The 14,805-nt window shown below is 47.6% G+C and overlaps 1 protein-coding gene across 1 annotated transcript in view; it reads left to right on the forward strand.

Moving 5' to 3' along the window:
- The window catches only part of stab1 (stabilin 1), a 416,947-nt gene that overhangs the window by 191,833 nt on the left and 210,309 nt on the right, over nucleotides 1-14,805 (forward strand). Inside the window, exons 23-24 of the mRNA XM_072472659.1 lie at nucleotides 3,128-3,314; nucleotides 14,465-14,558. Coding sequence (XP_072328760.1) covers nucleotides 3,128-3,314; nucleotides 14,465-14,558 — 281 coding nt within the window. The remainder of the gene's footprint in view (nucleotides 1-3,127; nucleotides 3,315-14,464; nucleotides 14,559-14,805) is intronic.

Genomic DNA, 14,805 nt, shown 5'->3' on the forward strand with positions numbered 1-14,805 from the left:
CAAGAGGTTACACCACTCCCCACAGCAGCTCACCCTTCAGGTCTTGGCCCTCCAGAGTACATCCGCCAAGGTCATCACAGATAACAGGGTGTAGCAGTCAGCAGGCTGCCTCCACCTCCACTGCGGATATCGGAAAGCACCAAGATGCAGTGGTAGAATTAAGAAAGTTTAAAAGATTTAGGAGTTCAATGGTGGCATGGGTAGTCACAACATGTATATAATGTACACAAATGTAAATACACATTTCCTCTTGTGTATGCACCCTTTTTATGAAGAGCTTTATTGCTGTCAATTAGGTGTGATACCATGGTGCCTTCCCTCACTTATCACAGATGTTGCTATCATGGGCCTCCGAGCTTTCATATCACCACAGTGTGTGACCCTTTTCTAGGTCATTCTCAACATCAGTGATGCCTCAACTTTAATAGTGTGCTTGTGGGGTCAACACGGTGGCGCAGTGATTAGCACTGCTGCCTCACGGCGCTGAGGTCCCAGGTTCGATCGCGGTTCTGGGTCACTGTGTGGATTTGCACATTCTCCCCGTGCCTGCGTGGGTTTCGCCCTCACAACCCAAAGACGTGCAGGATGTGGTAGTCACCACTGTTGTATTATATTGTATATATGGGTATTACGGTAAGGCCCCTGTACTACAGGTACGGGGGTAGATCCCTGCCTGCTGGCTCCGCCCAGTAGGCGGGGTATAAATGTGTGTGCTCTCTGAACAGCAGCCATTTCGTCAGCTGCTGTAGGAGGCCACACATCTCTGTGTAATAAAGCCTCGATTACATTCTACACTCGCCTCATCATAATTGATAGTGCATCACAGGGTAGGTGGTTTGGCCACGCTAAATTGCCGTTTTGTTGGAAAAAATGAATTGGCGACTCTAAATTTTTTTTTAAAGTGTGCTTGTGGAATGAACTTTGTTCACATGCATTGCAGAGTCATGTCATGTTTATTCTTGGCTGTGTAAGATTGAGGGATGGTGTTCTCCTCTCTCATCTGTATTCTTGAAAGGTGTGTACAAGGAGAGATGTGTTTGTGCATGGAGAAGGGTCTTATATCTTGCAGCTCCATGTGCTCTCTGTCTCATGGCAGGGTTTTCCTGCCATGTGTCCATTCTCAGAGCTCGTGTGTGCTGCTGTCAGCCAATCATATTTTTGACTTCGAGCATACATCTGCTATGTTTATCAAGAAATGGGAGCACCTTGTCATCCAAGGTGATGAACCTCTGTCCCTCTCAGCCACATTATAGTCCTGGCGCTCAAATGTCCGACCTTGAGCGTCTCTCACACTATAGCTGCTTGTATTGCGGGGACAAGGCTCTCATCACCAAGTAGCGCTGTGCGTCCGCTCACCTGAGCACTCGCCGAGGTCATTAATGCTAATTCCAAATGGTGATATGTGGTGGGCAAGAGGCTTCGAGAATGCTCTGCAAGTGTCTGACTTGGCCAGGGCCAGGGCTGGCCATGAGGACACAATGTCTGAGTTAAAGAGGAGGCATTTAATGCTTGGCAGGCAAGTGTTTGACATTGTCATGCTCGGATAGTCGGATGGTGAAGATAAATGCAGTCCAGGATCCCAAACTGAGTGTGCCGGATGTCAGTGTGATTTGAAAGAATGCACCACAGATGACTGAGTCATCTCGAATGGATTCACAGCAGCAAAGTATCTAGCTACCCTGTTCCAAATGTGAATTATTTGATCAATGTTATACAGAGTGTGTACAATGGATTGTGGTATGAGCCTCGACGTACCTTCTCTATGCAGGAGTCTGAGGCCACTGCACGGGTGTCATCACCACATCTTTTGTGGATAACCTTTGTCACCAAGGAGCTAGCACTGGGTCCTGTTTGCTCCCTCGAAGATTTTCGGGATCTGCAATCTATTCGAGATGTATGACTCGTGGACGCTTCCTGGGACGCCCTATGCTGTTCTTGCTCATGTATTTGCTTTGTTTGGCCCTTGTTCCGCATTGTAACCAATTACTTATTTGTCGATGTACTTTGTTGATTATTCTTTTTGTCTATTATGTACGTACTGTGTACGTTCCCTTGGCTGCAGAAAAATAGTTTTCACTGTACTTCGGTACATGTGACAATAAATCAATAAATCAGTCAATCAATAAATGGCCTGGCAAAGCTTCCTCCTCCTTGGGTCAAGCACAGCCTTAGCAAACTCAACAATGAAAATTGAAGGGCGTCTTCCCAGCACTGACGATGCTTTGTCATGTGTCTGAGTGCAACCTTCCTCACTCGTATCCCCTGGTACAGCCACAGCGCTGCAGCTGCTTCTCCTGCCCTCCCTTTCCCAGGACAGCCAGATCCCTGCAGCTCACTAGCTACTTTACCGCTGGTCTGGTAGGTAGAGACTTGCCTATGACAACCTCCTGAAAGCAGGTGCTGCCTGCAAAGCTGGCGCTGATTCCTATGAGTGCTGCCCGATGCAAGGTAGGTGAGCTAAACGCAATATAGTGAATGAAGTGAAGGTCACCTGGTACACTTTGCTTTTGTACCGTTGTACTGTGGTGGGAAACGCGACCCACCATTGATTGCTGAAGCACACAATCGCAGCCTAGTTTTACAATGGTTTTACAATGGCGTAAAAATGAGTTTAGTCCTTCTTGTTATATTTTCCACTCCTGACTGCCATTGCAGACAGGAGCGGAAAATCCCAGTCAGTATCTTTACAATCCTGCTTATCGTTAAAAATGATACTTAATATCCAAGGCTCAAATTTTTGGGACATTCCTGTAATGCACCTCGACTAGCCTCACATGAAACAACCAAATTCCCTTTTGCTAAGCAGGTCTGAATAGACCACTGGACAGATAGTGGTGCAAACACCGTTTCATAAAAGACTCCAAATACACTCTAGTGTAAGACCTTAAACCAATATAGAAGCATTCATCCTGCAACTACTAAGATCCATACATGTGGTAACATCATCTGCTATTTTGATCAGTTGTCTCTTTAGGTCAGGCAATGTGCTCTTTCTGAAGAATCACACCATTATTTTTGCGAACAACATGTACATTTATTTTGAGCAGAAAGGAAGAGTGAGTGAGAGGGTACATGGAAGTAGCAGTTGCATTTCTATCTATAGTATTGACGTAAATCTCTTTTCCAGATTGTCCTTGTTTGCACGGGATTTGTGATAACAGACCTGCAAATGCAGGGATCTGTCAACCTGGTACGTGTGAAGAGGGTTTCACAGGTATATTCTGTGACAAGAAGACTGAGTCTTGCGGTCCAAGTGGTTTATCCCAATACTGCCATGCATTTGCTGTGTGTGAATATGACAATGGCACTACCAGGTAAGGAGAAAAAGTAGCACATTTCAAAATAGCAATTACTCCTTCAAAATGTTTTAGTCATTAACAGGAAGAAAAGGAAGACTTGCAATCAACATCCTGGGGGTTACCATTGATCAGAAACTGAACTGGACTAGCCACATTAATAATGCGGCTACCAGGGCAGGCCAAAGGTTAGGAATCCTACGGCGAGTAACTCATCTCCTGACCCCCCCAAAGCCTGTCCACCATCTACAAGGCACAAGTCAGGAGTGTAATGGAATACTTTCCACTTGCCTGGATGAGTGCAGCTCCAACAACACTGAAGAAGCTCGACACCATCCAGGACAATGCAGCCCGCTTGATTGCCCACACTTCCACAAACATTCAAACCCTCCATCACCGACGAACAGTGGTAGCCATGTGTACCATCTACAAGATGCACTGCAGTAACTCACCAAGGTTCCTTAGCCAACACTTGCCAAACCCCACCACCTGGAGGTTCCTCTCCAAGTCACTCGCCACCCTGATTTGGAAATATATCTCCGCTCCTTCACTGTTGCTGGGGCAACAACCTGGAACTCCCTCCCTAACAGCACAGTGAGTTTACCTACACCTCAAAGATTGCAGCGGTTAAAGAAGGCAACTCACCATCACCTTCTGAAGGGCAACTAGGGATGGGCAATAAATGCTGGTCTAACCAGCTACATCTCCCATGAATTAAAAAAAATTATCTAGAGTATTTTGCAACCTTGGGCATAGCCAAAGTAAGAATTTTGAAGGTTCAGTCAGCTGTTACGTAGGAAATGTGGCAACCATTATGTGCACAGCAAGGCCCTAACAATCAGCAGAGAGATCATGAACAGATAATTTGGTTCAATAATGTTGCTTATTTGGTTCTGAGCCAAGATATGTCAGGACAAATTTCCTTGGGCATGTACCTGTTCAGTAACCTTCCACACATATGCTCAGACCAACCTGAATTTCTAGTGTCTAAATCAATGATCATCCTGGAGGGCTCACCATTGATCAGAAACTGAACTGGACAAGTCATATACAAGGGCTACAAGAGCAGGTCAGAGCATGGATATTCTGCAGAGAGTAACTGACCTCCTGACTGCGCAAACCCTGCCCTCCAGCTACAAGGTACAAGTCTGTAGTGTGATGGAAATCTCTCCACGTGCCTGGATGAATGCTGCAGCAACAATACTCAAGAATCTTGACACCACCCAGGGCAAAGCAGCCCTCCAGCACCCCATTCACCACCTTAAACATTCATTCTCTCCACCAATGCACAGTGGCAGCATTGTGTACGATTTACAAAATGCACTGCTATAACTCACCAATGCTTCAACAGCATCTTCCAAATCCGAAACCTCTACCAGCTAGACGGACAAGGGCAGAAGACGCATGGGAACACCACCAGCTGCAAGTTGCCCACCAAGCCAGACACCATCCTGACTTGGAATAATGGGCATGATTTAATGGAAAAATTTGGGCATGATCGGCAGAGTGTTTCCTGACTGCCACGTTGGCAACATCGTGGCCCAAATTTAACAGCACTTAGTGCTGGAAATGAGCCCCCACAAGCTTCTCACCATTACTGGTTATCTCGCCATCGTATTTGCAGACCTGCGCCTCAGCATCTCGCTGCTAACAAGGGGGAGCTGCTTTTAAACACTCCATCACCACTCATTCCTAGTCAACATACAAACATGGCAGCACATAGACCTGCTGCACGCTTTGGGGATGCTGACATGGACAGGCTTCTCGACGCTGTGAATGAGGGACGGGGCATCCTGTTTCCCCGAGGGGTCGCTGGGCCAGAAGCAGGGCCACCAATACTGCCTGTATAGCAGCAGTCAATGTGGGCAGCATGACCAGGAGGACCTGCCTCAAATGTTGGAAGAACATAGAACATAGAACATAGAAAATACAGCACAGAACAGGCCCTTCGGCCCACGATGTTGTGCCGAACCTTTGTCCTAGATTAATCATAGATTATCATTGAATTTACAGTGCAGAAGGAGGCCATTCGGCCCTTTGAGTCTGCACCGGCTCTTGGAAAGAGCACCATACCCAAACTCAACACCTCCACCCAACACCAAGGGCAATTTGGACATTAAGGGCAATTTATCATTGGCCAATTCACCTAACCCACACATCTTTGGACTGTGGGAGGAAACCGGAGCACCCGGAGGAAACCCACGCAGACACGGGGAGGACGTGCAGACTCCGCACAGACAATGACCCAAGCCGGAATCGAACCTGGGACCATGGAGCTGTGAAGCAATTGCGCTATCCACAATGCTACCGTGCTGCCCTTAAGAACAAATAAATCTACACTATATCATTTTACCGTCATCCATGTACCTATCCAATAGCTGCTTGAAGGTCCCTAATGTTTCCGACTCAACTACTTCCACAGGCAGTGCATTCCATGCCCCCACTACTCTCTGGGTAAAGAACCTACCTCTGATATCCCTCCTATATCTTCCACCTTTCACCTTAAATTTATGTCCCCTTGTAATGGTGTGTTCCACCCGGGGAAAAAGTCCCTGACTGTCTACTCTATCTATTCCCCTGATCATCTTATAAACCTCTATCAAGTCGCCCCTCATCCTTCTCCGCTCTAATGAGAAAAGGCCTAGCACCCTCAACCTTTCCTCGTAAGACCAACTCTCCATTCCAGGCAACATCCTGGTAAATCTTCTTTGCACCTTTTCCAGAGCTTCCACATCCTTCCTAAAATGAGGCGACCAGAACTGTACACAGTACTCCAAATGTGGCCTTACCAAAGTTTTGTACAGCTGCATCATCACCTCACGGCTCTTAAATTCAATCCCTCTGTTAATGAACGCGAGCACACCATAGGCCTTCTTCACAGCTCTATCCACTTGAGTGGCAACTTTCAAAGATGTATGAACATAGACCCCAAGATCTCTCTGCTCCTCCACATTGCCAAGAACTCTACCGTTAACCCTATATTCCGCATTCATATTTGTCCTTCCAAAATGGACAACCTCACACTTTTCAGGGTTAAACTCCATCTGCCACTTCTCAGCCCAGCTCTGCATCCTATCTATGTCTCTTTGCAGCCGACAACAGCCCTCCTTACTATCCACAACTCCACCAATCTTCGTATCGTCTGCAAATTTACTGACCCACCCTTCAACTCCCTCATCCAAGTCATTAATGAAAATCTCAAACAGCAGAGGACCCAGAACTGATCCCTGCGGTACGCCACTGGTAACTGGGATCCAGGCTGAATATTTGCCATCCACCACCACTCTCTAACTTCTATCGGTTAGCCAGTTCGTTATCCAACTGGCCAAATTTCCCACTATCCCATGCCTCCTTACTTTCTGCATAAGCCTACCATGGGGAACTTTATCAAATGCCTTACTAAAATCCATGTACACTACATCCACTGCTTTACCTTCATCCACATGCTTGGTCACCTCCTCAAAGAATTCAATAAGATTTGTAAGGCAAGACCTACCCCTCACAAATCCGTGCTGACTATCCCTAATCAAGCAGTGTCTTTCCAGATGCTCAGAAATCCTATCCTTCAGTACCCTTTCCATTACTTTGCCTACCACCGAAGTAAGACTAACTGGCCTGTAATTCCCAGGGTTATCCCTAGTTCCTTTTTTGAACAGGGGCACGACATTCGCCACTCTCCAATCCCCTGGTACCACCCCTGTTGACAGTGAGGACGAAAAGATCATTGCCAACGGCTCTGCAATTTCATCTCTTGCTTCCCATAGAATCCTTGGATATATCCCGTCAGGCCCGGGGGACTTGTCTATCCTCAAGTTTTTCAAAATGCCCAACACATCTTCCTTCCTGACAAGTATTTCCTCGAGCTTACCAATCTGTTTCACACTGTCCTCTCCAACAATATCGCCCCTCTCATTTGTAAATACAGAAGAAAAATACTCATTCAAGACCTCTCCTATCTCTTCAGACTCAATACACAATCTCCCGCTACTGTCCTTGATCGGACCTACCCTCGCTCTAGACATTCTCATATTTCTCACATATGTTTTCCTTGATCCGCCAAAGATTGTTCATGCCCTCTCTTAGCTCTCCTAATCCCTTTCTTCAGTTCCCTCCTGGCTATCTTGTATCCCTCCAATGCCCTGTCTGAACCTTGTTTCCTCAGCCTTACATAAGTCACCTTTTTCCTCTTAACAAGACATCCAACCTCTCTTGTCAACCATGGTTCCCTCACTCGACCATCTCTTCCCTGCCTGACAGGGACATACATATCAAGGACACGTAGCACCTGTTCCTTGAACAAGTTCCACATTTCACTTGTGTCCTTCCCTGCCAGCCTATGTTCCCAACTTATGCACTTTAATTCTTGTCTGACAACATCGTATTTACCCTTCCCCCAATTGTAAACCTTGCCCTGTTGCACGTTCCTATCCCTCTCCATTACTAAAGTGAAAGTCACAGAATTGTGGTCACTATCTCCAAAATGCTCCCCCACTAACAAATCTATCACTTGCCCTGGTTCATTACCCAGTACTAAATCCAATATTGCCCCTCCTCTGGTCGGACAATCTACATACTGTGTTAGAAAAGCTTCCTGGACACACTGCACAAACACCACCCCATCCAAACTATTTGATCTAAAGAGTTTCCACTCAATATTTGGGAAGTTAAAGTCGCCCATGACTACTACCCTATGACTTCTGCACCTTTCCAAAATCTGTTTCCCAATCTGTTCCTCCACATCTCTGTTACTATTGGAGGGCCTATAGAAAACTCCTAACAAGGTGACTGCTCCTTTCCTATTTCTGACTTCAACCCATACTACCTCAATAGGGTGATACTCCTCGAACTGCCTTTCTGCAGCTGTTATACTATCTCTAATTAATAATGCCACCCCCCCCACCTCTTTTACCACCCTCCCTAATCTTATTGAAACATCTATAACCAGGTACCTCCAACAACCATTTCTGCCCCTCTTCTATCCAAGTTTCCGTGATGGCCACCACATCGTAGTCCCAAGTACCGATCCATGCCTTAAGTTCACCCACCTTATTCCTGATGCTTCTTGCGTTGAAGTATACACACTTCAACCCATCTCCGTGCCTGCAAATACTCTCCTTTGTCAGTGTTCCCTTCCCCACTGCCTCATTACATGCTTTGGCGTCCTGAATATCGGCTACCTTAGTTGCTGGACTACAAATCCGGTTCCCATTCCCCTGCCAAATTAGTTTAAACCCTCCCAAAGAGTACTAGCAAACCTCCCTCCCAGGATATTGGTGCCCCTCTGGTTCAGATGCAACCCGTCCTGCTTGTACAGGTCCCACCTTCCCCAGAATGCGCTCCAATTATCCAAATACCTGAAGCCCTCCCTCCTACACCATTCCTGCAGCCACGTGTTCAACTGCACTCTCTCCCTATTCCTAGCCTCGCTATCACGTGGCACCGGCAACAAACCAGAGATGACAACTCTGTCTGTCCTGGCTTTCAACTTCCAGCCTAACTCCCTAAACTTGTTTATTACCTCCACACCCCTTTTCCTACCTATGTCATTGGTACCAATGTGCACCACGACTTCTGGCTGCTCACCCTCCCCCTTAAGGATCCTGAAGACACGATCCGAGACATCCCTGGCCCTGGCACCCGGGAGGCAACATACCTTCCGGGAGTCTCGCTCGCGACCACAGAATCTCCTATCTATTCCCCTAACCATTGAATCTCCTACAACTATTGCTTTTCTATTCTCCCCCTTCCCTTCTGAGCCCCAGAGCCAGACTCCGTGCCAGAGACCTGACCGCTAGGGCCTTCCCCCGGTAGGTCATCCCCCCCAACAGCATCCAAAACAGTATACTTGTTTTGAAGGGGAACGGCCACGAGGGATCCCTGCACTGTCTGCCTGTTTGTTTTTTTCCCCCTGACTGTAATGCAGCTATTCTTGTCCTGTACCTTGGGTGTGGTTACCTCCCTGTAACTCTTCTCAATCACCCCCTCTGTCTCCCGGATGATCCGAAGTTCATCCAGCTTCAGCTCCAGTTCCCTAACACGGTCTTTGAGGAGCTGAAGTTGGGTGCACTTCCCGCAGGTATAGTCAGTGGGGACACCGGTGGTATCCCTCACCACCCACATCCTACAGGAGGAGCATGTAACTGGCCTAGCCTCCATCCCCTCTTACCTTAAAGAATATAGCTGCTGTGTGGACTAACTAGATCTCCGCCCTCCGACTCTGCTCCCAGTCAGCTACACTTCCTGTAAACTCCTGGCTCTCTTCGCACTCTTTGCGGAAATGTCGGAAACAAAATGAAAGGAGCACCTTACTCCCTCCTCACCTAACTCCCTCGGTCACCAAACTCTCACTATTGCACTCAAATGCACCAAATTCAGCACTCCCTCGGTCACCAAACTCTCACTATCGCACTCAAAAAGCACCGAATTCAGCACTCAGTGCAAAGTCTGCACTGTAGGGGATCACTTTTATACTGTGAATCTAGCCTCTGAAAAACTGGCCTAATCCAATTAACTAATTAACAAGCTCCAGCTGCAAGTGCCTAGAAGTAGAAGCCTGTTTAAAGCTGATTGAAAATTCACCTTCTTCTAAACCAAACAGCAACTTTTAAGTTAATTAACTAAATAAAAGAAAGACTAAACTTTAGATAAAAATGAAGCCTTATACTCCCTCGGTCACCAAACTCTCACTATCGCACTCAAAAAGCACCAAATTCAGCACTCAGTGCAAACCAAGAAGACCAAAGACCTCCCCCGAGCTGCAAGGTTAAGCTATCACCTCTCTCCAGGCATCAGTTCCACCTGCCACCCCTCAAATTCTGAACTCCCCCCACACCACTCCACAAATCACTGGCTGACACTTTTCACCTTTGCTACATCCAATCTTCATGCTTGTTCCTCAGCACCCCTTGCCAGCCACCAGCACAGCCCCATATGTTCAGTTGCAGTGCCCACACATGCCACCTGCTATAGACCCCCTGATCCATCAAGCGCGTGGCTCACAAAGCTCTTTGTGCCCACTGGAGAAGATAGCCCATAATAAGCGAGAAAGGATCAAGACGGGGGCAGAGTGCTAGATATCCTCCCATGAGGAACGGACCCTGGAAATCGCAAGGTTGTCCGAGGAGAGAGCAGTCACTGACAGCGAGGTTGGTCTGTGCCACAGAGATGAGGATCGACAGCTCCTTCACCCAGATGACCTGTCTCAAGTGGGTTGTTCATGTCAGACAAAATGATCCTTCCCTCTAACTGACCACATGTCCATTCTCTCGGAGGATCTCCATCTGATGGGGATGGGCCATCCTGAGTCATTGCCCCTCGCACCCCCCACCTCCACCACCCAAGAGACCACCTCGGAGGAGAGCTCTGAGGAGACCACCATCGAGGCATCACAACGATCATTACCACCTTCTACAAGTGCAGAGACACGCACCTCAGTGGACAACATTAGTGGACAGGCTTCGGGTCACAATTTGGTGAACACCACACAGTTGCTGATGCACGTCAGGTGGAGGCAGGAACATCGAAGGGAGTCAGCAGTCGGAGGTCCGCTCGATCCCAGGACTCAGTTGAGTCCCAGTCAGATGCCGAACCTCTGGACAAGGTAATCCCACTATCTGTTGCCAGGAGGAATGGAAATGTCAAATGTTCACAATTTAAAAATGTTGTACCTGATACATGTGAAGTCTCTGTCATGGTGGTCTTCACAGTGGGCCTGCCTGTACCCCCATCCCGTGTTGTCCTCCACTCCCCCGACCTCCCCATGGGCACAGTGGTCCAAGATCAAATGCCCCCAATGCAGATCCCATTCAGAGGATGGGTTTGAGCGCGCTGTCAGCAGAAACACAGGAGTCAGACTTTGGCAGAAACTGAGGAGCATCAGAGCTAACCTCACAGAGAGTTACCTTCACTCTCCTGTGTTGTATATTTGAAACCTCATAGAATCCCTATGGTGTAGAAGGAGGCCATTTGGCCCATCGAGGATGAGCCAACCCTCGGAAAGAGCACCCTACCTGAGCACCCTCCTCTGCCCTATCCCTGTAACCCCATAACCCCACATGCAAGTCTTTGGACACTAAGGAGCAATTTAGCAACCTAATCTACACAGCTTTGAACTGTGGGGGGAAACTGGAGCACCCGGAGGAAACCCACACAGACACAGGGAGAATGTGCAAACTCCACACAGACAGTCACCAAAGGTTGGGATTGAACCAGGTCCCTGACGCTGTGAGGCAGCGGTGCTAACCACTGTGCCACTGTGCTGCCCTCACAAGTCTGTTGCGTGGCATTGTATCAAATGCCTTCTGTAAGCTCATGTATGCCACAACGACAGCATTACCCTCATCGACTTTCCTTTACTTCCTCACATGGGGTGCTGCCTCCAGCCTGTGTTGACACTGCTGCCTTCTCCAGTGGCTGACCTCCTCGGCTGCCACCAGCACCGCAAGGACATCCTCTGCTAGACTGAAACCTCCATCCAATTTGGTACCTGTAAGGAATTGGAGAAGAAGAGAGACCGACAATCAGTTACGGCTTCCACTCCAGGACCCTCAAATCCCCTAAGCCAATCCCACTCTTATGTGTCCCGCCTTTTCTCAGAGTGCCATCCAGGGAGCCGTTTGTGCTGGAAAACCTCACTCTGCACACTCACCCCTGGTCACAGCAGGAGCACCTAAATCCCAGACTCCAGGCCCCTGCCGGGAACATTAGGGAGACCGTGCTCAGGTGCCCTCCCCTGATCCACACACACCCTTTGGTCACGAGGATATCCCTAGTGCTGAAACCCAGCTCTTGAGTGCTTGATTGTTGGCTGCTGCCTCTCTGGTGCTGATGCTTCTAGAGGTCAGGCAAACTGTTCAGACTTTAAAGTTTGATTGAAATACGATGCAGTAATCATCATGTGAGACATGGCAGGTGAACCCACGAGAAGCCACTTGTGTAATATTTTGTTTATTAAACGGTCAACAGTACCATTATACAAAAAGATGAAAACCAATTACTTAACAGTCCATATATCACACTAACCATTAATCAACAAGGAAAAGGCACCGAGCCTTACACACAAGTACCTCTTCACTGCAGAATATAGGTACAAACGCAAAACTACAACAGTTCATTCGTACAAAGAAAACTAAATACACTGGATCACCCCACGCAGGTCTTCAACAAAATGGAAGATCCTTGCCGTTCGGTTGTTTTACCTATCAGACTGTGTCCATGAGCCTCCACCTTAAGCGGCCTAATTTAATCGAAACCAAAGTTATGTATCCGCAGGTTCCACTGGCGTTCAAGGTGCAGTAAAACAGCCTCGACGTCCAGCGACCGGGTTGCTCATTTGGATCAATCTGCCTCTCTCTCTCCCTTCTGCAGCTCACAGTAGTAGACTCCTCAGCAGGTGAAAGTCACATTGACACAAAACCCACCAGAAGAGAGAAAGAGCTCCCCTCCCACTTCTCCAGCGCTGGCAGCAGGTCATCTTACATCCTCCCTTTCCTTACTCCAGACCACAAAAGCAAAGGGGTGGCAGTTGACAAACACACAGCTTCCAGGCTGCAGCAGTTGCATTCGGATCAAGCTGCTCTCTCGGCCCCTCTCGCAGCTCCCAGGAGTAGATCCTCAACAATGGAAAATCATACCGATGCAGAACATGCCAGAAGAGAGAAAGAGCTCCTGCTTCCCTTCTCCAGCTCTGACAGCAGGTCATCTTGAATCCTCCCTTTCTTTACTCCTGGCCGCAGAAGCAAGAGAGTTGCAGTAAACAAACACACGGCCTTCAAGCATTTGCAGCGACCAGCAGGAGCAATCAGCAAACACAATCTGCAGCACCACTTGAGAGCTGTGAAGTGCTATCACAACTATCACAACTAACAAGGCCAATTCCTTATTAGCAACAGCTTCAGCTGTGACGCTAGAGGCTGCTCACAGTCAAAGGGAGTTAAAGTGACCTTCAGCATATAACCATGAGCAGGGCTCTATCCTGGAAGTGTTTGGTAGGACAGACAGGCAGTAGCTGTAGTTGACCGTGTTATGGGTATCCACAACATTTAAAGATAGGCTTGAAAGCCGAACAGATGAAAAGCCCTCGACCCCTCCCCCCCATCCCTAGCTCAGGAGGTGATCCCCGACTTGGAACACTTCAGCCCCCCCCCCCCCCCCTGACCAAACCCAACCCTGCTGAGGAGTCCTGCTCCCCCAACCCCACTGTGCCCTTGAGCTACATGCTGTAAAATGGAAATGGCTACTCAGCTCCTCAGTTACCCTCAGCAGTCATTGCGCCAGCTTCACGTTTTTAAAAAGAAATACTAAAGGACGCCCGCGTGATTTCTCGCTGGGGAGCCGGTTGAGTCCCGAATGCCGTTACATTTGACTTCAGTCTCGCTAATGAGATGGAAGTTAATGCAAATTAGGGTGAATGATATGCTTGCAGTATTTGGCCATGATCCAGAACCCGCCATTGGGAGTGAGCCAATTAGATGGCAAAATAATTCACGCCCGGCGTGAATATTGAATTTGGTCTTTCCCGCTAGTTAACTGCTGCGCCCAGATCCGCGGCAGGCACAACTTGGTGGTTAAATTGTGCTCCCTTTCATTGCCTTTCTTTCATTGTTGCTGGGATAATTTCCTGGAACTTGCTTTCCTTTACCTACACTAGATGGACTGCTGTTGTTTAAGAAGGGGAGTCACTACCACCTTCTCAAGAGCAATTCGGGACGGGTAGCAAATGTGACACCCTCGCCCCATGAAGGAATAATAAAAAGTAATTCCAGACTATATAATCGAATATCACTCCAAGGAAAGAAAGAAAGCTGCTGCCAGTTCAGAGAAACATGTAATACCTTGTGCAATAAGTTTCTAATTGATCACAGAATGTGTTCATTTGGTCAGTTCCCCACAGAGGAAGTAAGAGACTAGCTAACTATCATAGGACAAATTCAGTAAAGGTACATTCTCAAGGCAGAACCTCACTAGGTTGAATTGTGACAGGAGAAAGGGCAAAGTCACTATTGCCCCTGGTGTGTGATTTACATTCATGTGTAGGGTCCAGAAATGCAGACTAATCTGCCCTTAATATTGTCCCCTTGCCACTGGATTTGTTTGGAATCAATTATTTGGTGATCAACTCAGATTTATTTGAAATAATATCCATTTTAATGTTTTCATGCTTTCCCCAGGTGTGTATGTAAGAATGGATACGAGGGTGATGGGATTTCCTGTCATGTAGAGGATCTTTGTAAAAAGCCTGACCGAGGAGGATGCGATGAGAATGTGAGCAAAGCTAGCATTTCTGTTGCCTATTGTCAGAAGACTGTATAGCAGATTTGTCCAACCCATGGCTTGGGGCCATAACCTAAAGGCCCCTAAAGTATTGGACCAGAGCAAGTATTTACACTATGGATATGTTCAATTAAAGATTCTGCAAGGAGCTGCTCCTCCAATCACAAGCTGTTCTCGCCCATGTTTGCCATAGATAGGCTAACCAGTGAGCCTATCAGTGGAAAATTTAGCAAAGAAT

This window comes from Scyliorhinus torazame, chromosome 13 (assembly GCF_047496885.1).
Source record: "Scyliorhinus torazame isolate Kashiwa2021f chromosome 13, sScyTor2.1, whole genome shotgun sequence".
In the NCBI taxonomy this organism is placed as follows: Eukaryota; Metazoa; Chordata; class Chondrichthyes; order Carcharhiniformes; family Scyliorhinidae; genus Scyliorhinus; species Scyliorhinus torazame.